At 44.0% G+C, this 26,410-nt stretch overlaps 1 protein-coding gene across 2 annotated transcripts in view; it reads right to left on the reverse strand.

The window, feature by feature from the left end:
• Nucleotides 1–2,902: 2,902 nt before the first annotated feature.
• The window catches only part of pole2 (polymerase (DNA directed), epsilon 2), a 41,258-nt gene continuing 17,750 nt past the window's right edge, over nt 2,903–26,410 (reverse strand). For both annotated transcript variants that reach the window (XM_067454792.1, XM_067454793.1), the window contains exons 8-20: nt 22,498–22,581; nt 22,102–22,158; nt 21,973–22,021; nt 12,477–12,549; nt 12,225–12,397; nt 9,705–9,794; nt 9,568–9,622; nt 8,574–8,633; nt 8,401–8,478; nt 5,071–5,179; nt 3,460–3,636; nt 3,173–3,240; nt 2,903–3,079 (exon numbers count right to left, since the gene is read on the reverse strand). In XM_067454792.1, coding sequence (XP_067310893.1) covers nt 3,061–3,079; nt 3,173–3,240; nt 3,460–3,636; nt 5,071–5,179; nt 8,401–8,478; nt 8,574–8,633; nt 9,568–9,622; nt 9,705–9,794; nt 12,225–12,397; nt 12,477–12,549; nt 21,973–22,021; nt 22,102–22,158; nt 22,498–22,581 — 1,092 coding nt within the window. In that variant the 3' untranslated portion in view covers nt 2,903–3,060. The remainder of the gene's footprint in view (nt 3,080–3,172; nt 3,241–3,459; nt 3,637–5,070; nt 5,180–8,400; nt 8,479–8,573; nt 8,634–9,567; nt 9,623–9,704; nt 9,795–12,224; nt 12,398–12,476; nt 12,550–21,972; nt 22,022–22,101; nt 22,159–22,497; nt 22,582–26,410) is intronic.

The following is a 26,410-nucleotide window of genomic DNA, read 5'->3' on the forward strand; positions in this document are numbered from 1 at the left end:
AAATATATTGCATTATGCTATGTAAATAAAAATAAGTGCACCTTTTCTGTGCAGTTGCTAGTGTTAACGAGTGTCCAAAATAAATACGATTTTGAAAACATTCACACAAATAAGTGAATAAATAAAAAATAAGAGTTAATTTTATTTTCGTACAGAAACGCGAGCATCCTTTTTGTGTTTCAGCGATCAGTGCTGTGACAGAGTTGACCAATGAAATCATGATAGTCGTAGATGGGAGTCAGCGCTGAGGGGCGTGGTTTAGGAGGCAGGGGTGTGGTTTTGGAGTAAGGGGTGTGGTTTATGAGTCAGGGCGTGGTTTAGGAGTCAGGGTGTGGTTTATGAGTCAGGGCGTGGTTAAGGAGGCAGGGGTGTGGTTTTGGAGTAAGGGGTGTGGTTTATGAGTCAGGGCGAGGTTAAGGAGGCAGGGGTGTGGTTTTGGAGTAAGGGGTGTGGTTTATGAGTCAGGGCGTGGTTTATGAGTCAGGGCGTGGTTTATGAGTCAGGGCGTTGTTTAGGAAGCAGGGGTGTGGTTTTGGAGTCAGGGCGTGGTTTATGAGTCAGGGCGTGGTTTAGGAGGCAGGGGTGTGGTTTTGGAGTAAGGGGTGTGGTTTATGAGTCAGGGCGTGGTTTAGGAGTCAGGGTGTGGTTTATGAGTCAGGGCGTGGTTAAGGAGGCAGGGGTGTGGTTTTGGAGTAAGGGGTGTGGTTTATGAGTCAGGGCGTGGTTTATGAGTCAGGGCGTGGTTTATGAGTCAGGGCGTTGTTTATGAGTCAGGGCGTGGTTAAGGAGGCAGGGGTGTGGTTTTGGAGTAAGGGGTGTGGTTTATGAGTCAGGGCGTGGTTTATGAGTCAGGGCGTGGTTTATGAGTCAGGTCGTTGTTTAGGAGGCAGGGGTGTGGTTTTGGAGTCAGGGCGTGGTTTATGAGTCAGGGCGTGGTTTAGGAGGCAGGGGTGTGGTTTTGGAGTAAGGGGTGTGGTTTATGAGTCAGGGCGTGGTTTATGAGTCAGGGCGTGGTTAAGGAGGCAGGGGTGTGGTTTATGAGTCAGGGCGTGGTTTATGAGTCAGGGCGTGGTTTAGGAGGCAGGGGTGTGGTTTTGGAGTAAGGGGTGTGGTTTATGAGTCAGGGTGTGGTTTTGGAGTAAGGGCGTGGTTTATGAGTCAGGGCGTGGTTAAGGAGGCAGGGGTGTGGTTTATGAGTCAGGGCGTGGTTTATGAGTCAGGGCGTGGTTTAGGAGGCAGGGGTGTGGTTTTGGAGTAAGGGGTGTGGTTTATGAGTCAGGGTGTGGTTTTGGAGTAAGGGGCGTGGTTTATGAGGCAGGGCGTGGTTTAGGAGGCAGGGGTGTGGTTTTGGAGTAAGGGGCGTGGTTTGTGCTCAACTGGTTTGGCTGGAAAATATCACACCAGTCACATCAACATACTGATAACTGGTATTGTTGTCTTTGTTGATTTTGCAGGTAAGATGAGTGATGGGACATCGCAACTGTTTTATAATGTTTAGATGTCAGTTGATTTGATTGTTAGATGAATTCGAGTTGTTAATCTGTAAAAATAACCGCATTTGCGCACCCGCGGCTGGAATGCAGCATAATTGGCCACGTGGTAGTTGTCTTTAAAGATAGTTAAGCGACAATTGATTATTAATTTGTTTGTTTCAATCACATACAGTTAAATATAGGTACTTTAAGTGATTTTATACAGTTTGTGTAAATTGAGCATAGTATCTAACTCCTGAAAGATTAATATAAGCTAGTTGGTGGAATACAAATGTTCCTATTTCTTGACATACTGTATATCTGAGTAATGTATACCAGCATTATGTGTATATATGTGAGTTGATTGAACAGTTCCACTTTTGATAAAGAAGAAGTCACACTGTCAGTCACATCAATGAAAAACGGAGCGCAGCTGGAAGAAAACAACATTTGTGGAAAGAGAGCATGATGGCATATAGAAAGGCCATGAAAACTGCCAGATCTGCTTATTTCTCAACTCTTTTAGAAAACAAACACAACCCTAGCTATTTATTCGATACAGTGGCTAAATTATCAAAAAATAAAGCTTCAGCTTCTGACGTTTGTGAACAGCACAGCAGTAATGACTTTATGAACTTCTTTACTAGTAAGATTGATAATATTAGGAATAAAATTATAACCATGCAGCCGTCTATTACAGTATCACTTCAGACAGAGCACTGCAGGGTCACTGAGGAAAAATTACACTCATTCACTACTATAGGAGAACACACACACACACACACACACACAGCTATAGGAGAAGACACACACACACACACACACACACACAGCTATAGGAGAAGACACACACACACACACACACACACAGCTATAGGAGAAGACACACACACACACACACACACACACACACACACACAGCTATAGGAGGAGAAGAATTGGCTAAACTTGTAAAATCATCAGAATCAACAACACGTCTGCTTGACCCTATACCGACTGAAAGAGATGCTTCCAGAGGTCAGAGATCCTCTGCTTATTATCATGTGTTGGAGTACTCGAGATCAGTCTTCTGGAATCAATCTGGAATCTGAAGGTGCAAAAAACTAGATATTGAGAAAACCCCCTTTAAAGTCGTCCAAATGAAGTTCTCAGCAATGCATATTACTACTAATAATACATTTATGATATACTTAAGGTAGGACATTTACTAAATATCTTCATGGAACATGATCTTAATATCCTAATGATTTTTGGCATAATTAAAAAATTGATCATTTTGACCCATTTAATGTATTGTTGGCTATTGTCAGAGATAGCTCCAGGGTTACAAATATGATTATGAACAAACTAAGACTTGACTCCGATCTGCACAGATATAATCTCTATCTACGCTGAAGAAACAAGCGTTCTGTAATCAATCCCACAACCACCACATTTTGTCTATATTTATTTTACTTTAAAAGTGCATCAATACAATCAAATCAAACAATAATCATGAAATTGACGTAACAGAATCTTAAAAGAAATCTACATTTTAAAGACTGCAAAGGAAATAAGAAAATTAAAAACATGAAGCACATCCTCGGATTCATAGCCCTTGCAATTTACTGTAAAGGGAACAATGAGAAAAACAAGAGTTAATTTTCAAAGCACAGTGTCTTTAAAAGTGTAAATGTTGATGGCATTATGATAAATCATACCTGTCCTCCACGGTTCTGTTGGACGGATAGTAAACCTTAAAGGAGAACCCACTCTTTGGAAAAGAACCCTAAAGAGTAAGACAGCAACAGATGTCACATCTAACACACTGAATGAATGATCCATCACCATCAGTGCTGCCATGAACATAACTCTCTCACACACACACACACACACACACACACACACACACACACACACACACACACACACACACACACACACACACACACACACACACACACACACACACACAGAGTTATATTTAATGCGCTTTATATTTCCGTACCGGGTTGATGCACAGGCAGTCTGTGTTAGATATGTTGAAGGGGTCGTATTTGTCTGCGAAGACGATGAGATCGGGCAGAGGATAGAGGCGTAATGTGTGATCATAGGCCCAGTACACCGGACACACGTGCAGTGGGAGCGGAGTCAGGTGGCCCTGGGACAGGATGGTTTTCACAAACTGCAAAACAAATGCTAACTTAACCCTGATGTCAGAAAGCGCTTTAGAGTACAGAAATCCCTAATAGGCATAATAAAGGGATGGTTCACCCAAAAATGAGCCTGTGATGTTTATCTGCTGACCCCAGGGCATCCAACATGTAGCAAAAAAACAACAACATGTGAAGTGAATTACCGGAAGTGAAGCGCGTTCCGGGGTGTTGGATATAGCGTTGTATTTGAGGTAGTAAATGATATAAATACGGCTCAATTTCTCACACAAACTGATCGTTTTGTGTCTTAAGATTGTTAGGCTGCATTGACTAGGTCAGCCGGAACCGGGAACCCTTCCCATAACATCTGATGTACTCGTTACATCATCAGAAGAGTGGCATCTACGCTAATGTTAGTCTCTCTGTTTATCCCGAGGTTTAACCCGGATGCGGGCCGTGTCCGGATCGGATGGTGGACCTGCCTGGACATGACCAGCTCATCCTGGAGTGTCTGCTGAGCCGTGTCCATCAGTGTCTCCTCTGAATTTGCCTCACCGGCACGACATGCTCAAAACCCGTCTCCGGCGCAATAACTCTGATCTTTCGTGTATTTATACTTGTGTAATCGACGCCCCATCCTCAATAAACCCGTCTCTTCCGTGATACCCTGACATTTTTTATATTCTGCTCTAATCTGACCTCTGAGCTGTGCGGTGTCCAGAATAATAATCCTCCGCTGTGTGTTAATAGGCCAGAGGAGAACTGAGTCTGGTTTCTCTAAGGTTTATTTTTCTCCATCATGCCCTGATGGAGTTTCGGTTCCTTTGGTGCCTTTGGCTTGGCTTGCTCAGTTGGAGACACTAACATTATGCATGTAAGCATGTTTGTTTTGCTCTCATAGAATTGTTCCCCATTCACATCATTATATGACCGACACACAGCAACGGTTGAGTTAAAATCTTCATTTGTGTTCTCCTGAAGAAACACACACACCTACATGTTGATGCCCTGGGGTCAGCAGACCAACATCACAGGCTCATTTATGGGGGAACTATGCCTTTAAAGCAGGGGTCCCCAATCTCAATCCTGGAGGGCCACTGTCCTGCAGAGTTTAGCTCCAACCCCAATCAAACACACCTGAAACAGCTAATCAATGCATTTACAGGACCTAGTAAGACCTTGATTAGCTGTTTCAGGTGTTTGATTGGGGTTGGAGCTAAACTCTGCAGGACAGTGGCCCTCCAGGATTGAGATTGGGGACCCCTGCTTTAAAAGGTTAGTTTGAATAAAACATCTGTTCATCTTCAGAAAAAATAAAGCAGATTGTTTATGATAAGAGTTTCTGTCCCTCCATAGACCGCTACACAACTGACCCTACACAAAGTAAAACTAACCCTACCAATCGAGTGGTTTAGTCCTAAGACTCAACAGACTGATGAAGTGCCATATAAAGCTCTGCTCACATGGGTAGGGATATCCAGGTTACTGCTCGGGAGTCGGACACAGTTCCGGCACATCTTGTTGACGAGGTCTTCCCGAATCACCACCATCTCCTGACTGCAGTACTGAATCCTGACACATGGAGAGATCACGCATGAGTAACACTGATGGGCTACCGATAATGAGAGTGAAGAAATACAGGGAGTGCAGAATTATTAGGCAAATGAGTATTTTGACCACATCATCCTCGTTATGCATGTTGTCTTACTCCAAGCTGTATAGGCTGGAAAGCCTACTACCAATTAAGCATATTAGGTGATGTGCATCTCTGTAATGAGAAGGGGTGTGGTCTAATGACATCAACACCCTATATCAGGTGTGCAGAATTATTAGGCAACTTCCTTTCCTTTGGCAAAATGGGTCAAAAGAAGGACTTGACAGGCTCAGAAAAGTCAAAAATAGTGAGATATATTGCAGAGGGATGCAGCAGTCTTAAAATAGCCGAGCTTCTGAAGCGTGATCATCGAACAATCAAGCGTTTCATTCAAAATAGTCAACAGGGTCGCAAGAAGCGTGTGGAAAAACCAAGGCTCAAAATAACTGCCCGTGAACTGAGAAAAGTCAAGCGTGCAGCTGCCAAGATGCCACTTGCCACCAGTTTGGCCATATTTCAGAGCTGCAACATCACTGGAGTGCCCAAAAGCACAAGGTGTGCAATACTCAGAGACATGGCCAAGGTAAGAAAGGCAGAAAGTCCACCACCACTGAACAAGACACACAAGCTGAAACGTCAAGACTGGGCCAAGAAATATCTCAAGACTGATTTTTCTAAGGTTTTATGGACTGATGAAATGAGAGTGAGTCTTGATGGGCCAGATGGATGGGCCCGTGGCTGGATTGGTAAAGGGCAGAGAGCTCCAGTCCGACTCAGACGCCAGCAAGGTGGAGGTGGAGTACTGGTTTGGGCTGGTATCATCAAAGATGAGCTTGTGAGGCCTTTTCGGGTTGAGGATGGAGTCAAGCTCAACTCCCAGTCCTACTGCCAGTTTCTGGAAGACACCTTCTTCAAGCAGTGGTACAGGAAGAAGTCTGCATCCTTCAAGAAAAACATGATTTTCATGCAGGACAATGCTCCATCACACGCGTCCAAGTACTCCACAGCGTGGCTGGCAAGAAAGGGTATAAAAGAAGAAAATCTAATGATATGGCCTCCTTGTTCACCTGATCTGAACCCCATTGAGAACCTGTGGTCCATCATCAAATGTGTGATTTACAAGGAGGGAAACAGTCCACCTCTCTGAACAGTGTCTGGGAGGCTGTGGTTGCTGCTGCACGCAATGTTGATGGTGAACAGATCAAAAGTCAAAGTCAAAGTCAAATTTATTTCTATAGCACATTTACAGATGGCTGAGCGACACCAAAGTGCTTCACAATAAAGTGCTAAGTGCAATAAGCATAACAAGGCAAAGAAGAAAATAATAGTTATAATATATAAAATGAAAAATGAAAAGCGCGACAAGGCAATAAGTGCAGGAGTTAAAATAATGTAAAAGAACAATTAGAAAAGTAGACATTGGGCACTATACTGGCCCTTAAAAAGAGACACTAATCAAATGCTAGAGAAAAAAGGTGAGTTTTCAAAAGAGACTTAAAAATGTTTATAGACTGTGCTGCACGGATGTTGAGGGGAAGGCAGTTCCAGAGTCTGGGGGCTGCTACTGCAAAGGCTCTATCCCCCTTGGTTTTTAGTCTGGTCCTGGGCACTTCCAACAGCAGTAGGTCAGCTGACCGTAGTGCTCTGGATGGGATGTGGTGGTGGAGAAGCTCAGAAAGATATGTGGGCGCCAATCCATGTAGGGATTTATAGACTGTCAGTAGCAGTTTAAAATCAATGCGGAAGCGGATGGGGAGCCAGTGAAGCGATGCGAGGACCGGGGTGATATGTGCACGCTTTTTTGTGCAAGTGAGGAGTCGAGCGGCTGAGTTCTGAACCAACTGCAGGCGGCGGAGCTGGGAAAGGTCAATGCCAGAGTATAGAGAGTTGCAATAGTCCAGTTGACATGTAATGAAAGCATGGATAACTCTCTCTAAATCACTCTGGGGCAGATAGGCTTTAGTCGTAGCTATAGTTCTTAAGTGATAAAAGCTTTTCCTGACTACTGCACTGGCCTGCTGCTCAAACTTAAACGCAAAACACTGACAGAATCCATGGATGGCAGGCTTTTGAGTGTCCTTGACGAGAAAGGTGGCTATATTGGTCACTGATTTGTTTTTGTTTGGTTCTTGAATGTCAGAAATGTATATTTGTGAATGTTGAGATGTTATATTGGTTTCACTGGTAAAAATAAATCATTGAAATGGGTATAAATTTGTTTTTTGTTAAGTTGCCTAATAATTATGCACAGTAATAGTCACCCGCACACACAGATATCCCCCTAAAATAGCTAAAACTAAAAACTAAAACTTCCAAAAATATTTAGCTTTGATATTAATGAGTTTTTTGTGTTCATTGAGAACATGATTGTTGTTCAATAATAAAATTAATCCTCAAAAATACAACTTGCCTAATAATTCTGCACTTCTGTAGACACGCCCCTTACCTGCTGATTGGCTACAAGTTTCTTATTCCACTCGGCCCGAGTCCTTTTTCTAAAACGGTTTTGAAATAACACTTATCCCACCTTTAAGCGAGCTCTTAACACATTATACTCCATCACGTCTACTGCGGTCTCTAAACTCTGGCCAGTTGATCATACCTAGAATATCTAAATCAACTGCAGGCGGGCGATCCTTTTCCTATTTAGCTCCTAAACTCTGGAACAGTCTTCCTAGCATTGCTCGGGAAGCAGACACACTCTGTCAGTTTAAATCTAGACTAAAAACTGTGTGTGTGTGTGTGTGTGTGTGTGTGTGTGTGTGTGTGTGTGTGTGTGTGTGTGTGTGTGTGTGTGTGTGTGTGTGTGTGCGTGAGAGAGTGTGTACCTGCAGGGGTTATGGTCACGTGTGTGTGTGTGTGTGTGTGAATCTGTTTATGTGGTTTATGAGTACATTTCAAATGTCATATTTCAAATTGCTTTAAAAACATACTAAAGTAAAAAAAATTGAGAAGGTAAAAATGCAGAATGTTTCCTGTGATGGGCAGGTTTAGGGGCAGTGTGTGTGTGTGTGTGTGTGTGTGTGTGTGTGTGTGTGTGTGTGTGTGTGTGTGTGTGCGTGTGTGTGTGATGGGTAGGTTTAGGGGCAGTGTAAGGGGGATAGAAAATACGGTTTGTACGGTATAAAAACCATTACGCCTATGGAGAGTCCCTGTAAACCACATAGACCAACGCACGCATGTGTGTGTGTGTGTGTACCTGCAGGGGTTTGTGGTGAAGACGGAGAATGGCACGCGCTGTCTGAACTCCTCAGTGATGTGCTCAGCCAATGGAGGCCTGTCATCATACACACACTTTACTCTCAGTCGCTCTCAGAAGATTGATTGATTCAAACACAGCATGATGATTGACTGACACGCTGATCATCATACCTGGGTAAGACTGTGCCGGGCCCGGGGTCTTCAGGTCCGGGGACAAACACAAAACGACTGCTGCAAAAACACACGGAAAGCGAGTCAGTGAAGCCCATTACAACTCGTGTGTGTGTGTGTGTGTGTCAGCAGACAAATAAAACCTCATTGGGCTTTCATGTCTGTAATTTTTCACATTGTAACAAAAAAAAGCTTAAAAATCTCTAAGTCAACACCAAATACTGGATTCAATCTTTTGTCAGCTTGTTTTCATGACATTAGGGCAGGTTTGGTATTTATTTTTGGAACTGATCAATCGTAGGCCTTATTTATCTGAGCTTATGTACCTCAGTTTATGAGTGAAAAGAAAATGTGTCAGTTTTACATAACATGAAAAGAATTGCAGTTTGTCACACTAGTGTGCTTTAATGTTTAATTTGTGCAAAATGGCACGTGTGGTGTTCAGTCAAATATGACCAGCCTAACAAAAAAAAGCTTACAAATCAATCATTATGCTATTATATCACTAGATATTGGATTCAATCTTTTTGTCAAGTTGTTTATTTTAAATAAGGCCAGATTTTATATTTATTTTTGAAACTGATTGATTGTAGCATTATTAATCTGAGCTGGACCAGCCACTGAAAATGAACGAGGGAATCAATTCATGTTCAGGAGTGTGTTCATCATGTTCACATATGTGGGCTTGGACCAGTGCATGTTTGGATACAGGCATACTCATGCATCTGCACACGCACACGCACACGCGCACGCGCGCACACACACACACACACACACACACACACACACACACACACACACACACACACACACACACACACGCGTTTTTAAAAAATAAATATAAAACCGGTCCTAACTGAAAGAAAACAAGCTGACAAAAAGATTGAATCCAATATTTGGTGATAAAATAGCATAATGAGTGATTTGAACACCTATTCTTGACCGGGAACACCACAACTGTTATATAGCAAAAGTGTTCATTAAAATGTCTTACCTGTTGTGAATGCTGGGAAATTCACAAATCAGATCAGCAAGTGCTTTAAAAGAATCTGAAAACAAAATGGCTGCATTATGAGCACGGTTTTCCTTTAATGATTGTGCAACAGCCAGAGCTCTGAAGCGACGGCAAACCTTTGAGTGTTCGGAGCTGGTTCCTGCCGTAGGGAGCAGAGGAGAAATTCCCACAGAATATGAAGCAGGTGGGCGGCAGGGCGGAGTAGCCTGCAAAGATTAGTGCAGGCCGTCATGAAGAGCTCAGTTACTCAAGAGGATCAAACTCAGGCAGGTCTGAAATCTCAGCAGATAATAATAAGAGGAACGCCTCCAACTTATAATAGAATCTTTAAATCAGACGAGGAGATAAAATGAGTTCATATACCCGTACACAACACATTACAGTATAAACACGTGCAGTAAACACTCATGACGGATCAGCATTAGTGTCGTTTGGCACAACAGCGCCACCTTCAGGCTCCGAGACATGAAGCGCTCACATTTATCAATGAAATCTGAGCCTTATGAAGATTAATAATCACATTAGACAGTGTTTAAGTTTGTCCATCTCCAAAATAAGATGCCTTAAAATGATCATTAAGACGCTTGTAATGCCATTTAAGATACTGACTTTTATGATCATGAAAACTGATCCTACACGTCTATTTTTAGTGCCAAATACGGGTGAAATGTTGCACTGTCGAGCCCTGAAAATACAGGCTAATTATAATAATAATTTGTTTACATTTATATAGCACTTTTCTGTGTACTCAAAGCGCTTTACACATAGAAGGGGAATCTCCTCAAGCACTTTAAACATAATGGGGATATTTTGCAGAAAAGAGTGACAGACAGCGAGTGCAAGAATCTGTTTGAGGTTTACAGACATTAGCATTTAACAGTCCAAATTCACATTATTATTAATCATAACCTGTGTACATGAGTCATCTGAATACTATTAATGGTCAGGATGCTCAACTAGTTTAATAGTAATGACTAGTAATAATATTAAGTTTCATTTTTTTAATTAGTGGGTTAGTTTTTTAGCAGTGGCGCAGATGCCTTGGACAAATGACAGAGCAATGGCCAAACGATACGGCCAATCCTGATGGATGTATCATATCATGATAATATTAACAGTGATTTCTGTTGACGGACGTCCTGCTGTTGCTGTTTCTCTTGTTCAATTTATTTCAGCCTCCGGATCTGATTCTGGATCATATCTGTATTAGCTATAATAATAATTAGTTACATTTATATAGCGCTTTTCTAGGCACTCAAAGCGCTTTACAAAGAAGAGGGAATCTCCTCAACCACCACCAATGTGCAGCATCCACCTGGGTGATGCGACGGCAGCCATATTGGCAGCCATATCTTTAGCTCCGCCCACTCGATACGCCTTGTGATTATTTAGCTCCGCCCACCCGATATGCCTCGTGATTCTTTAGCTCCGCCCACCCGATACGCCTCGTGAATCTTGAGCTCCGCCCACCCGATACGCCTCGTGAATCTTGAGCTCCGCCCACTCGATGCGCCTCGTGAATCTTGAGCTCCGCCCACTCGATGCGCCTCGTGATTCTTTAGCTCCGCCCACCCGATACGCCTCGTGAATCTTGAGCTCCGCCCACCCGATACGCCTCGTGAATCTTGAGCTCCGCCCACTCGATGCGCCTCGTGATTCTTTAGCTGCGCCCACTCGATGCGTCTCGTGAATCTTTAGCTCCGCCCACTCGATGCGTCTCGTGAATCTTGAGCTCCGCCCACTCGATATGCCTCGTGAATCTTGAGCTCCGCCCACTCGATACGCCTCGTGAATCTTGAGCTCCGCCCACTCGATACGCCTCGTGAATCTTGAGCTCCGCCCACTCGATGCGCCTCGTGAATCTTGAGCTCCGCCCACTCGATTCGCCTCGTGATTCTTTAGCTGCGCCCACTCGATGCGTCTCGTGAATCTTTAGCTCCGCCCTCTCGATGCGTCTCGTGAATCTTGAGCTCCGCCCACTCGATGCGCCTTGTGAATCTTGAGCTCCGCCCACTCGATGCGCCTCGTGATTCTTTAGCTGCGCCCACTCGATGCGCCTCGTGAATCTTGAGCTCCGCCCACTCGATGCGCCTCGTGATTCTTTAGCTGCGCCCACTCGATGCGTCTCGTGAATCTTTAGCTCCGCCCATTCGATGCGTCTCGTGAATCTTGAGCTCCGCCCATTCGATGCGTCTCGTGAATCTTGAGCTCCGCCCACTCGATGCGCCTCGTGAATCTTGAGCTCCGCCCACTCGATGCGTCATCATGAATCTTGAGCTCCGCCCACTCGATACGCCTCGTGAATCTTGAGCTCCGCCCACTCGATACGCCTTGTGATTCTTTAGCTCCGCCCACCCGATATGCCTTTTCCCCCCAGAAAGACTCGGTACAGCCTATCTTTCTTTTATAAATATCATAAAATTAAAGACTTTTCGGAGATATGAAGGATGCAGTACTACTCTATAGGTACTCAAGATTGCCATGAGATTGACCGCTCTAGAAGAGCACCAGAAGAGTTTGGCAGAACTGCATATAGACACTGTGACTATTAAAAGTGATGTTATTATAAACAATTAAACAGTATCAGTTGCGTTTGGAGGGTTTCAGCACAATCTAAAAGATCCGAGAATCCGAACCTGAGAACATGGTGTGGATCTTCTCCAGGACCTCCACACTGTCCAGCCACGCGTCCGACACCATCACAAACATGGCGTCCTCATTCTCCTGCTCCAGCTGCTTCAGTTTGGCTGAAGCTTTGACCGCCGTGGTGGACGGCCCTCCAAAGAAGTTTATATTCCCATAATATGCCCTGTACGCAGACAAGAAAACAGCATGTGGATGTAGAGCGCTGTCAGCTGCAGTTACAGTAAATAAGAGCTAATGCACACCTGGTGAAGGAAGATGGTTCTGTGGGCGGGAACCCAAAAGCGTTGACATGGAACACAGAGTCCTCATACCAGCCTGTGAACGCATAGAGATTATTATAGAGATTAGATCAGAGCGTGAGGTTATAGAGATCAGATCAGAGCGTGAGATTATACAGATCAGATCAGAGCGTGAGGTTATAGAGATCAGATCAGAGCGTGAGGTTATAGAGATCAGATCAGAGCGTGAGGTTATAGAGATCAGATCAGAGCGTGAGGTTATAGAGATCAGATCAGAGCGTGAGATTATAGAGATCAGATCAGAGCGTGAGGTTATAGAGATCAGATCAGAGCGTGAGGTTATAGAGATCAGATCAGAGCGTGAGGTTATAGAGATCAGATCAGAGCGTGAGGTTATAGATCAGATCAGAGCGTGAGGTTATAGAGATCAGATCAGAGCGTGAGGTTATAGAGATCAGATCAGAGCGTGAGGTTATAGAGATCAGATCAGAGCGTGAGATTATAGAGATCAGATCAGAGCGTGAGGTTATAGAGATCAGATCAGAGCGTGAGGTTATAGAGATCAGATCAGAGCGTGAGGTTAGAGATCAGATCAGAGCGTGAGGTTATAGATATCAGATCAGAGCGTGAGGTTAGAGAGATCAGATCAGAGCGTGAGGTTATAGAGATCAGATCAGAGCGTGAGATTATAGAGATCAGATCAGAGCGTGAGGTTATAGAGATCAGATCAGAGCGTGAGATTATAGAGATCAGATCAGAGCGTGAGGTTATAGAGATCAGATCAGAGCGTGAGGTTAGAGATCAGATCAGAGCGTGAGGTTATAGATCAGATCAGAGCGTGAGGTTAGAGATCAGATCAGAGCGTGAGGTTAGAGATCAGATCAGAGCGTGAGGTTAGAGATCAGATCAGAGCGTGAGGTTAGAGATCAGATCAGAGCGTGAGGTTATAGAGATCAGATCAGAGCGTGAGGTTAGAGATCAGATCAGAGCGTGAGGTTATAGATCAGATCAGAGCGTGAGATTACAGAGATCAGATCAGAGCGTGAGGTTATAGAGATCAGAGCGTGAGCTTATAGAGATCAGATCAGAGCGTGAGGTTATAGAGATCAGATCAGAGCGTGAGGTTATAGAGATCAGATCAGAGCGTGAGGTTATAGAGATCAGAGCGTGAGGTTATAGAGATCAGATCAGAGCGTGAGATTATAGAGATCAGATCAGAGCGTGAGGTTATAGAGATCAGAGCGTGAGCTTATAGAGATCAGATCAGAGCGTGAGGTTAGAGATCAGATCAGAGCGTGAGGTTATAGATATCAGATCAGAGCGTGAGGTTATAGAGATCAGATCAGAGCGTGAGGTTATAGAGATCAGATCAGAGCGTGAGGTTATAGAGATCAGATCAGAGCGTGAGATTACAGAGATCAGATCAGAGCGTGAGATTATAGAGATCAGATCAGAGCGTGAGGTTATAGAGATCAGATCAGAGCGTGAGGTTATAGAGATCAGATCAGAGCTTGAGCTTATAGAGATCAGAGCGTGAGGTTATAGAGATCAGATCAGAGCGTGAGGTTATAGAGATCAGATCAGAGCGTGAGGTTATAGAGATCAGATCAGAGCGTGAGGTTAGAGATCAGATCAGAGCGTGAGGTTATAGAGATCAGATCAGAGCGTGAGGTTAGAGATCAGATCAGAGCGTGAGGTTATAGAGATCAGATCAGAGCGTGAGGTTAGAGATCAGATCAGAGCGTGAGGTTATAGAGATCAGAGCGTGAGGTTATAGAGATCAGATCAGAGCGTGAGGTTAGAGATCAGATCAGAGCGTGAGGTTATAGAGATCAGAGCGTGAGGTTATAGAGATCAGAGCGTGAGGTTATAGAGATCAGATCAGAGCGTGAGGTTATAGAGATCAGATCAGAGCGTGAGGTTAGAGATCAGAGCGTGAGGTTATAGAGATCAGATCAGAGCGTGAGATTACAGAGATCAGATCAGAGCGTGAGATTATAGAGATCAGATCAGAGCGTGAGGTTATAGAGATCAGAGCGTGAGATTATAGAGATCAGATCAGAGCGTGAGGTTATAGAGATCAGATCAGAGCGTGAGGTTATAGAGATCAGATTATAGAGATCAGATCAGAGCGTGAGGTTATAGAGATCAGATCAGAGCGTGAGGTTATAGAGATCAGAGCGTGAAGTTACAGAGATCAGATCAGAGCGTGAGGTTATAGAGATCAGAGCGTGAGGTTATAGAGATCAGAGCGTGAGGTTATAGAGATCAGATCAGAGCTTGAGGTTATAGAGATCAGAGCGTGAGGTTATAGAGATCAGATCAGAGCTTGAGGTTATAGAGATCAGAGCGTGAGATTACAGAGATCAGATCAGAGCGTGAGGTTATAGAGATCAGAGCGTGAGGTTATAGAGATCAGATCAGAGCTTGAGGTTATAGAGATCAGAGCGTGAGATTACAGAGATCAGATCAGAGCGTGAGATTATAGAGATCAGATCAGAGCGTGAGATTATAGAGATCAGATCAGAGCGTGAGATTACAGAGATCAGATCAGAGCATGAGATTACAGAGATCAGATCAGAGCGTGAGATTACAGAGATCAGATCAGAGCGTGAGGTTATAGAGATCAGATCAGAGCGTGAGGTTATAGAGATCAGATCAGAGCGTGAGGTTATAGAGATCAGATCAGAGCGTGAGGTTATAGAGATCAGATCAGAGCGTGAGATTACAGAGATCAGATCAGAGCGTGAGGTTACAGAGATCAGATCAGAGCGTGAGATTACAGAGATCAGATCAGAGCGTGAGATTACAGAGATCAGATCAGAGCGTGAGGTTATAGAGATCAGATCAGAGCGTGAGATTATAGAGATCAGATCAGAGCGTGAGATTACAGAGATCAGATCAGAGCGTGAGGTTACAGAGATCAGATCAGAGCGTGAGATTACAGAGATCAGATCAGAGCGTGAGGTTATAGAGATCAGATCAGAGCGTGAGATTATAGAGATCAGATCAGAGCGTGAGATTACAGAGATCAGATCAGAGCGTGAGGTTATAGAGATCAGATCAGAGCGTGAGATTACAGAGATCAGATCAGAGCGTGAGATTACAGAGATCAGATCAGAGCGTGAGGTTATAGAGATCAGATTATAGAGATCAGATCAGAGCATGAGGTTATAAAGATCAGATCAGAGCGTGAGGTTATAGAGATCAGATCAGAGTGTGAGGTTACAGAGATCAGATCAGAGCGTGAGGTTATAGAGATCAGAGCGTGAGGTTATAGAGATCAGATTAGAGCGTGAGGTTATAGAGATCAGATCAAAGCGTGAGATTATTGAGATCAGATCAGAGCGTGAGGTTACAGAGATCAGATCAGAGCGTGAGGTTATAGAGATCAGATTATAGAGATCAGATCAGAGCATGAGGTTATAAAGATCAGATCAGAGCGTGAGGTTATAGAGATCAGATCAGAGCGTGAGGTTATAGAGATCAGATCAGAGCGTGAGGTTATAGAGACCAGATCAGAGCGTGAGGTTATAGAGATCAGATCAGAGCGTGAGGTTACAGAGATCAGATCAGAGCGTGAGGTTATAGAGATCAGAGCGTGAGGTTATAGAGATCAGAGCGTGAGGTTATAGAGATCAGATCAGAGCGTGAGGTTATAGAGATCAGATCAGAGCGTGAGGTTCTAGAGATCAGAGCGTGAGGTTCTAGAGATCAGAGCGTGAGGTTATAGAGATCAGAGCGTGAGGTTATAGAGATCAGAGCGTGAGGTTCTAGAGATCAGATCAGAGCGTGAGGTTCTAGAGATCAGATCAGAGCGTGAGGTTATAGAGATCAGATCAGAGCGTGAGGTTATAGAGATCAGAGCGTGAGGTTATAGAGATCAGAGCGTGAGGTTATAGAGATCAGAGCGTGAGGTTATAGAGATCAGAGCGTGAGGTTATAGAGATCAGAGCGTGAGGTTATAGAGATCAGAGCAGAGTGTGAGGTTACAGAGATCAGATCAGAGCGTGAGGTTATAGAGATCAGATCAGAGCGTGAGGTTATAGAGATCAGATTAGAGCGTGAGGTTATAGAGATCAGATCAAAGCGTGAGATTATTGAGATCAGATCAGAGCGTGAGGTTACAGAGATCAGATCAGAGCGTGAGGTTATAGAGATCAGATTATAGAGATCAGATCAGAGCATGAGGTTATAAAGATCAGATCAGAGCGTGAGGTTATAGAGATCAGATCAGAGCGTGAGGTTATAGAGATCAGATCAGAGCGTGAGGTTATAGAGATCAGATCAGAGCGTGAGGTTACAGAGATCAGATCAGAGCGTGAGGTTACAGAGATCAGAGCGTGAGGTTATAGAGATCAGAGCGTGAGGTTATAGAGATCAGATCAGAGCGTGAGGTTATAGAGATCAGATCAGAGCGTGAGGTTATAGAGATCAGATCAGAGCGTGAGGTTATAGAGATCAGATCAGAGCGTGAGGTTACAGAGATCAGATCAGAGCGTGAGGTTATAGAGATCAGAGCGTGAGGTTATAGAGATCAGAGCGTGAGGTTATAGAGATCAGATCAGAGCGTGAGGTTATAGAGATCAGATCAGAGCGTGAGGTTATAGAGATCAGAGCGTGAGGTTCTAGAGATCAGAGCGTGAGGTTATAGAGATCAGATCAGAGCGTGAGGTTATAGAGATCAGAGCGTGAGGTTATAGAGATCAGATCAGAGCGTGAGGTTATAGAGATCAGAGCGTGAGGTTATAGAGATCAGAGCGTGAGGTTATAGAGATCAGAGCGTGAGATTATAGAGATCAGAGCGTGAGATTATAGAGATCAGAGCGTGAGGTTATAGAGATCAGAGCGTGAGGTTATAGAGATCAGAGCGTGAGGTTATAGAGATCAGAGCAGAGTGTGAGGTTACAGAGATCAGATCAGCGCGTGAGGTTATAGAGATCAGAGCGTGAGGTTATAGAGATCAGATTAGAGCGTGAGGTTATAGAGATCAGATCAAAGCGTGAGATTATTGAGATCAGATCAGAGCGTGAGGTTACAGAGATCAGATCAGAGCGTGAGGTTATAGAGATCAGATTATAGAGATCAGATCAGAGCATGAGGTTATAAAGATCAGATCAGAGCGTGAGGTTATAGAGATCAGATCAGAGCGTGAGGTTATAGAGATCAGATCAGAGCGTGAGGTTATAGAGATCAGATCAGAGCGTGAGGTTATAGAGATCAGATCAGAGCGTGAGGTTACAGAGATCAGATCAGAGCGTGAGGTTATAGAGATCAAAGCGTGAGGTTATAGAGATCAGAGCGTGAGGTTATAGAGATCAGATCAGAGCGTGAGGTTATAGAGATCAGATCAGAGCGTGAGGTTATAGAGATCAGAGCGTGAGGTTATAGAGATCAGAGCGTGAGGTTATAGAGATCAGAGCGTGAGGTTATAGAGATCAGAGCGTGAGGTTATAGAGATCAGATCAGAGCGTGAGGTTATAGAGATCAGAGTGTGAGATTATAGAGATCAGAGCGTGAGGTTATAGAGATCAGAGCGTGAGGTTATAGAGATCAGAGCGTGAGGTTATAGAGATCAGAGCGTGAGGTTATAGAGATCAGAGCGTGAGATTATAGAGATCAGAGCGTGAGGTTATAGAGATCAGAGCGTGAGGTTATAGAGATCAGAGCGTGAGGTTATAGAGATCAGAGCGTGAGGTTATAGAGATCAGAGCGTGAGGTTATAGAGATCAGAGCGTGAGGTTATAGAGATCAGATCAGAGCGTGAGGTTATAGAGATCAGAGCGTGAGGTTATAGAGATCAGAGCGTGAGATTATAGAGATCAGAGCGTGAGATTATAGAGATCAGAGCGTGAGGTTATAGAGATCAGAGCGTGAGGTTATAGAGATCAGAGCGTGAGGTTATAGAGATCAGAGCAGAGTGTGAGGTTACAGAGATCAGATCAGCGCGTGAGGTTATAGAGATCAGAGCGTGAGGTTATAGAGATCAGATTAGAGCGTGAGGTTATAGAGATCAGATCAAAGCGTGAGATTATTGAGATCAGATCAGAGCGTGAGGTTACAGAGATCAGATCAGAGCGTGAGGTTATAGAGATCAGATTATAGAGATCAGATCAGAGCATGAGGTTATAAAGATCAGATCAGAGCGTGAGGTTATAGAGATCAGATCAGAGCGTGAGGTTATAGAGATCAGATCAGAGCGTGAGGTTATAGAGATCAGATCAGAGCGTGAGGTTATAGAGATCAGATCAGAGCGTGAGGTTACAGAGATCAGATCAGAGCGTGAGGTTATAGAGATCAAAGCGTGAGGTTATAGAGATCAGAGCGTGAGGTTATAGAGATCAGATCAGAGCGTGAGGTTATAGAGATCAGATCAGAGCGTGAGGTTATAGAGATCAGAGCGTGAGGTTATAGAGATCAGAGCGTGAGGTTATAGAGATCAGAGCGTGAGGTTATAGAGATCAGAGCGTGAGGTTATAGAGATCAGATCAGAGCGTGAGGTTATAGAGATCAGAGTGTGAGATTATAGAGATCAGAGCGTGAGGTTATAGAGATCAGAGCGTGAGGTTATAGAGATCAGAGCGTGAGGTTATAGAGATCAGAGCGTGAGGTTATAGAGATCAGAGCGTGAGATTATAGAGATCAGAGCGTGAGGTTATAGAGATCAGAGCGTGAGGTTATAGAGATCAGAGCGTGAGGTTATAGAGATCAGAGCGTGAGGTTATAGAGATCAGAGCGTGAGGTTATAGAGATCAGAGCGTGAGGTTATAGAGATCAGATCAGAGCGTGAGGTTATAGAGATCAGAGCGTGAGGTTATAGAGATCAGAGCGTGAGGTTATAGAGATCAGATCAGAGCGTGAGGTTATAGAGATCAGATCAGAGCGTGAGGTTATAGAGATCAGATCAGAGCGTGAGGTTATAGAGATCAGATCAGAGCGTGAGGTTATAGAGATCAGATCAGAGCGTGAGGTTATAGAGATCAGATCAGAGCGTGAGGTTATAGAGATCAGATCAGAGCGTGAGGTTATAGAGATCAGAGCGTGAGGTTATAGAGATCAGAGCGTGAGGTTATAGAGATCAGAGCGTGAGGTTATAGAGATCAGAGCGTGAGGTTCTAGAGATCAGATCAGAGCGTGAGGTTCTAGAGATCAGATCAGAGCGTGAGGTTATAGAGATCAGATCAGAGCGTGAGGTTATAGAGATCAGAGCGTGAGGTTATAGAGATCAGAGCGTGAGGTTATAGAGATCAGAGCAGAGTGTGAGGTTACAGAGATCAGATCAGAGCGTGAGGTTATAGAGATCAGATCAGAGCGTGAGGTTATAGAGATCAGATTAGAGCGTGAGGTTATAGAGATCAGATCAAAGCGTGAGATTATTGAGATCAGATCAGAGCGTGAGGTTACAGAGATCAGATCAGAGCGTGAGGTTATAGAGATCAGATTATAGAGATCAGATCAGAGCATGAGGTTATAAAGATCAGATCAGAGCTTGAGGTTATAGAGATCAGATCAGAGCGTGAGGTTATAGAGATCAGATCAGAGCGTGAGGTTATAGAGATCAGATCAGAGCGTGAGGTTATAGAGATCAGATCAGAGCGTGAGGTTACAGAGATCAGATCAGAGCGTGAGGTTATAGAGATCAGAGCGTGAGGTTATAGAGATCAGAGCGTGAGGTTATAGAGATCAGATCAGAGCGTGAGGTTATAGAGATCAGATCAGAGCGTGAGGTTATAGAGATCAGATCAGAGCGTGAGGTTATAGAGATCAGATCAGAGCGTGAGGTTACAGAGATCAGATCAGAGCGTGAGGTTATAGAGATCAGAGCGTGAGGTTATAGAGATCAGAGCGTGAGGTTATAGAGATCAGATCAGAGCGTGAGGTTATAGAGATCAGATCAGAGCGTGAGGTTATAGAGATCAGAGCGTGAGGTTCTAGAGATCAGAGCGTGAGGTTATAGAGATCAGATCAGAGCGTGAGGTTATAGAGATCAGAGCGTGAGGTTATAGAGATCAGATCAGAGCGTGAGGTTATAGAGATCAGAGCGTGAGGTTATAGAGATCAGAGCGTGAGGTTATAGAGATCAGAGCGTGAGGTTATAGAGATCAGAGCGTGAGGTTATAGAGATCAGAGCGTGAGATTATAGAGATCAGAGCGTGAGGTTATAGAGATCAGAGCGTGAGGTTATAGAGATCAGAGCGTGAGGTTATAGAGATCAGAGCAGAGTGTGAGGTTACAGAGATCAGATCAGCGCGTGAGGTTATAGAGATCAGAGCGTGAGGTTATAGAGATCAGATTAGAGCGTGAGGTTATAGAGATCAGATCAAAGCATGAGATTATTGAGATCAGATCAGAGCGTGAGGTTACAGAGATCAGATCAGAGCGTGAGGTTTTAGAGATCAGATTATAGAGATCAGATCAGAGCATGAGGTTATAAAGATCAGATCAGAGCGTGAGGTTATAGAGATCAGATCAGAGCGTGAGGTTATAGAGATCAGATCAGAGCGTGAGGTTATAGAGATCAGATCAGAGCGTGAGGTTATAGAGATCAGATCAGAGCGTGAGGTTACAGAGATCAGATCAGAGCGTGAGGTTATAGAGATCAAAGCGTGAGGTTATAGAGATCAGAGCGTGAGGTTATAGAGATCAGATCAGAGCGTGAGGTTATAGAGATCAGATCAGAGCGTGAGGTTATAGAGATCAGAGCGTGAGGTTATAGAGATCAGAGCGTGAGGTTATAGAGATCAGAGCGTGAGGTTATAGAGATCAGAGCGTGAGGTTATAGAGATCAGAGCGTGAGGTTATAGAGATCAGATCAGAGCGTGAGGTTATAGAGATCAGAGTGTGAGATTATAGAGATCAGAGCGTGAGGTTATAGAGATCAGAGCGTGAGGTTATAGAGATCAGAGCGTGAGGTTATAGAGATCAGAGCGTGAGGTTATAGAGATCAGAGCGTGAGATTATAGAGATCAGAGCGTGAGGTTATAGAGATCAGAGCGTGAGGTTATAGAGATCAGAGCGTGAGGTTATAGAGATCAGAGCGTGAGGTTATAGAGATCAGAGCGTGAGGTTATAGAGATCAGAGCGTGAGGTTATAGAGATCAGAGCGTGAGGTTATAGAGATCAGAGCGTGAGGTTATAGAGATCAGATCAGAGCGTGAGGTTATAGAGATCAGATCAGAGCGTGAGGTTATAGAGATCAGATCAGAGCGTGAGGTTATAGAGATCAGATCAGAGCGTGAGGTTATAGAGATCAGATCAGAGCGTGAGGTTATAGAGATCAGATCAGAGCGTGAGGTTATAGAGATCAGATCAGAGCGTGAGGTTATAGAGATCAGATCAGAGCGTGAGATTACAGAGATCAGATCAGAGCGTGAGATTATAGAGATCAGATCAGAGCGTGAGGTTATAGAGATCAGAGCGTGAGGTTATAGAGATCAGAGCGTGAGGTTATAGAGATCAGAGCGTGAGGTTATAGAGATCAGATTATAGAGAGACTCACCCTCAGCCAGAACGAAGCAGGACTCGGTGTAAAGGCCACTGTGAAACTGGTATGATGAGCGTTAAGAAACAAACTGAAACCTTCTCTAAAACAGCAGCACATCATGACAAACTCAGGAAGGAAGGATATTGCCTTTGACAGATTTAGCTGCACTGTGCCACTGAGGTCCTCCAGGTAGAACTTGCCCTGCAAGTGTAGAGTATAAAGAGAATACATCAACATTAAATCCTGGAAACAGGATTCAAGTGTTCTGAAAGTGTGAGCATCTGTTAATCCCTCCCACTCAAACATCAGACTGATTCGCTCTATCAACAGGCTAATCTTTAGGCCTAGAATCTATGAGGATGTGTCCCTAACAACACTTCTAATCAAACAAGACTTACTACCACTGTTGTGTGTCAAGACCTATTCCTCTCTGTTGGAGCGATCTCATCTCATGCTAACTCATATGAAAGCCTGTTAGCATTAGTCTCAGACCACTGAAGAGAGCATTGTGTGTGTCTGTGTGTGTGTGTGTAGGCATACCTCTTTCAGCTGCGTGATCATGCCGAGGACGATCACTTCTCCAACTCTAGCGGTGCTGCCCAGAAGAGCTTCCACCGTCTTCAGCTGCAATATGAAGAGCTGATGAGCGACTGAACACACATCTGCAACGTCTCAACTAGTGTTGTCAAAAATATAGATTTTTCTATATGTATCAATACTGGAATATATTAACGGGGCGGTGAAATGCTGTTTCATGCATACTGAGCTTTACACTGTTAAAGACTCGGATTCCCATCCTGAACATAGTCAAAGTTTCAGAAACTAATGTTGGACGTTTGATGGAGTATTTCTGTGTTAAAAATACTCCTTCCGGTTTCTCACAAGTTTCGGAGAGTTTTTTTCGAGTATGGGTCGGCTTGACGTTAATAGAGCGGAAGGTCCTTGTATGGGCCGTACGGGCTCTTCTCCCGGTAGGGTGCGCGCGCACGTGACTAGAGCGAGAGAGAGGAAACGCACACCCATACACACTCTCAGCTGCAGATCCAGTCCTCCGTGAACACTTCTGTCGTTATAGTCCGCGCCGCGCTCCACTTTATTCCTCTGGGTGACGTCGAGCGACTTCAGCGCTTCAGCACAGCATTCTGGGAAGGCAGCGCTGCATTTGAACCGATTTGAACGCAGAAATGCTTCAGTCGCATCACAAAGTGGATCTCCACCCTCCAAGAAGTGTGTTTTTGACGGAGCGGCCCCAGCGATAAAGGTTCGGTCCTGCTTTGGAAGCAGCCGGTGAGTAAAACTGCTTCAGATGTCTGTGCTGTCGGCTATCGTCGCGTGAGTAAACATCAGTAAACGACACGATCGCGTGCTTCGTCATTCAAATGCGCTAACGGACTCCATTGCTGTTCTATAACGTTACACTAGTCTGACGTGCAAAACCGTTCTGCTTGCTCCTAAGGTTTAGTCGCATACAATAGTCCATAAACCGAATCATGTCCTCATAAACTGAGAGTAAAGACACAAATGTTGACAGGCCACTAAATACAGTCCATACCACAGAGACGGACGTCCTGCTGCTGCTGCTTCTATTTCAGCCTCCGAATTAGATTCTGGATCATATCTATTAGCTGAGATCGATAGCAAGGGTTTCTCCACGCTTGAGGACGTCACCGCTTTGCACATTCGTCATTCTTTAGCTCCGCCCACACGATACGCCTCATCATTCTTTAGCTCCGCCCACTCGATACGCCTTGTCATTCTTTAGCTCCGCCCACACGATACACCTCGTCATTCTTTAGCTCCGCCCACTCGATACGCCTTGTCATTCTTTAGCTCCGCCCACACGATACGCCTCATCATTCTTTAGCTCCGCCCACTCGATACGTCTCCAGCCGCTCGTTTTTTTCCGGAAAGCCTCGGTACAGCCTATATTTCTTTTACAAATACAACAAAACAAGACTTTTCGGAGATATGAAGGATGCAATACTACTCTATAGGTACTCAAGATTGACATGAGATTGACTGAAACTGAGTGTTTTTTTTTTAATATTGTTTTCAATATAAAGCCTACTGAATACAGCGAAGACAACGTCGGCGGAAGTCTATTGGCCAAACATATCTATGGTATTGACGGCAAAATAGGCTACAGAACATTTCGTTCTGTATTGATAGTTGCAATATTTCAAAATCAATTATTACAATTATACCTATATCTGCATTTATGATCCTAGAGACTTTCAAACATGAAAATGTCATTTATTAATATTTATTTGTGTCAAAATGACAAACATCTTGATCAATGTTTATATATAAGAAAAAGCTTAAAAGCTTTATCATATAAAGTGATCTCTTCAGAAGATATTTTTGATTGCCTAGCCCAAGACTTTCAATAGACTAACAAAAAAATTATTATATTAAAAATATCTATTTGACAGTATATGCAGCGTTTTCCCCAGTGGCATCAAAAATAGCATTGAATATCGATGTGACATGTTTTGACTCCACACCCCAAAAAAATCGGAATCGAGAATCGCTAAAAAAATCTAAACGATGCCCAACCCTAAGGAACATGTTTTTTTTACTGTGGTATCGATTTAGTATCGGTATTGAGGTATTTTAGTCTGGTATAGCATCACACATCTGCAAAAGAGAGCTGATGAAGAGCTGATGAGCGATTAAACACACATCTGCAACCTGATGAAGAGCTGATGAGCGATTAAACACACATCTGGAACAGAGAGCTGATGAAGAGCTGATGAGCGATTAAACACACATCTGGAACAGAGAGCTGATGAAGAGCTGATGAGCGATTAAACACACATATGGAACAGAGAGCTGATGAAGAGCTGATGAGCGATTAAACACACATCTGGAACAGAGAGCTGATGAAGAGCTGATGAGCGATTAAACACACATCTGGAACAGAGAGCTGATGAAGAGCTGATGAGCGATTAAACACACATCTGGAACAGAGAGCTGATGAAGAGCTGATGAGCGATTAAACACACATCTGGAACAGAGAGCTGATGAAGAGCTGATGAGCGATTAAACACACATCTGGAACAGAGAGCTGATGAAGAGCTGATGAGCGATTAAACACACATCTGGAACAGAGAGCTGATGAAGAGCTGATGAGCGATTAAACACACATCTGGAACAGAGAGCTGATGAAGAGCTGATGAGCGATTAAACACACATCTGGAACAGAGAGCTGATGAAGAGCTGATGAGCGATTAAACACACATCTGGAACAGAGAGCTGATGAAGAGCTGATGAGCGATTAAACACACATCTGGAACAGAGAGCTGATGAAGAGCTGATGAGCGATTAAACACACATCTGGAACAGAGAGCTGATGAAGAGCTGATGAGCGATTAAACACACATCTGGAACAGAGAGCTGATGAAGAGCTGATGAGCGATTAAACACACATCTGGAACAGAGAGCTGATGAAGAGCTGATGAGCGATTAAACACACATCTGGAACAGAGAGCTGATGAAGAGCTGATGAGCGATTAAACACACATCTGGAACAGAGAGCTGATGAAGAGCTGATGAGCGATTAAACACACATCTGGAACAGAGAGCTGATGAAGAGCTGATGAGCGATTAAACACACATCTGGAACAGAGAGCTGATGAAGAGCTGATGAGCGATTAAACACACATCTGGAACAGAGAGCTGATGAAGAGCTGATGAGCGATTAAACACACATCTGGAACAGAGAGCTGATGAAGAGCTGATGAGCGATTAAACACACATCTGGAACAGAGAGCTGATGAAGAGCTGATGAGCGATTAAACACACATCTGGAACAGAGAGCTGATGAAGAGCTGATGAGCGATTAAACACACATCTGGAACAGAGAGCTGATGAAGAGCTGATGAGCGATTAAACACACATCTGGAACAGACAGCTGATGAAGAGCTGATGAGCGATTAAACACACATCTGGAACAGAGAGCTGATGAAGAGCTGATGAGCGATTAAACACACATCTGGAACAGAGAGCTGATGAAGAGCTGATGAGCGATTAAACACACATATGGAACAGAGAGCTGATGAAGAGCTGATGAAGAGCTGATGAAGAGCTGATGAGCGATTAAACACACATCTGGAACAGACAGCTGATGAAGAGCTGATGAAGAGCTGATGAGCGATTAAACACACATCTGGAACAGAGAGCTGATGAAGAGCTGATGAGCGATTAAACACACATCTGGAACAGACAGCTGATGAAGAGCTGATGAAGAGCTGATGAGCGATTAAACACACATCTGGAACAGAGAGCTGATGAAGAGCTGATGAGCGATTAAACACACATCTGGAACAGAGAGCTGATGAAGAGCTGATGAGCGATTAAACACACATCTGGAACAGAGAGCTGATGAAGAGCTGATGAGCGATTAAACACACATCTGGAACAGAGAGCTGATGAAGAGCTGATGAGCGATTAA

This window comes from Pseudorasbora parva, chromosome 10 (genome assembly GCF_024679245.1).
Source record: "Pseudorasbora parva isolate DD20220531a chromosome 10, ASM2467924v1, whole genome shotgun sequence".
In the NCBI taxonomy this organism is placed as follows: domain Eukaryota; kingdom Metazoa; phylum Chordata; class Actinopteri; order Cypriniformes; family Gobionidae; genus Pseudorasbora; species Pseudorasbora parva.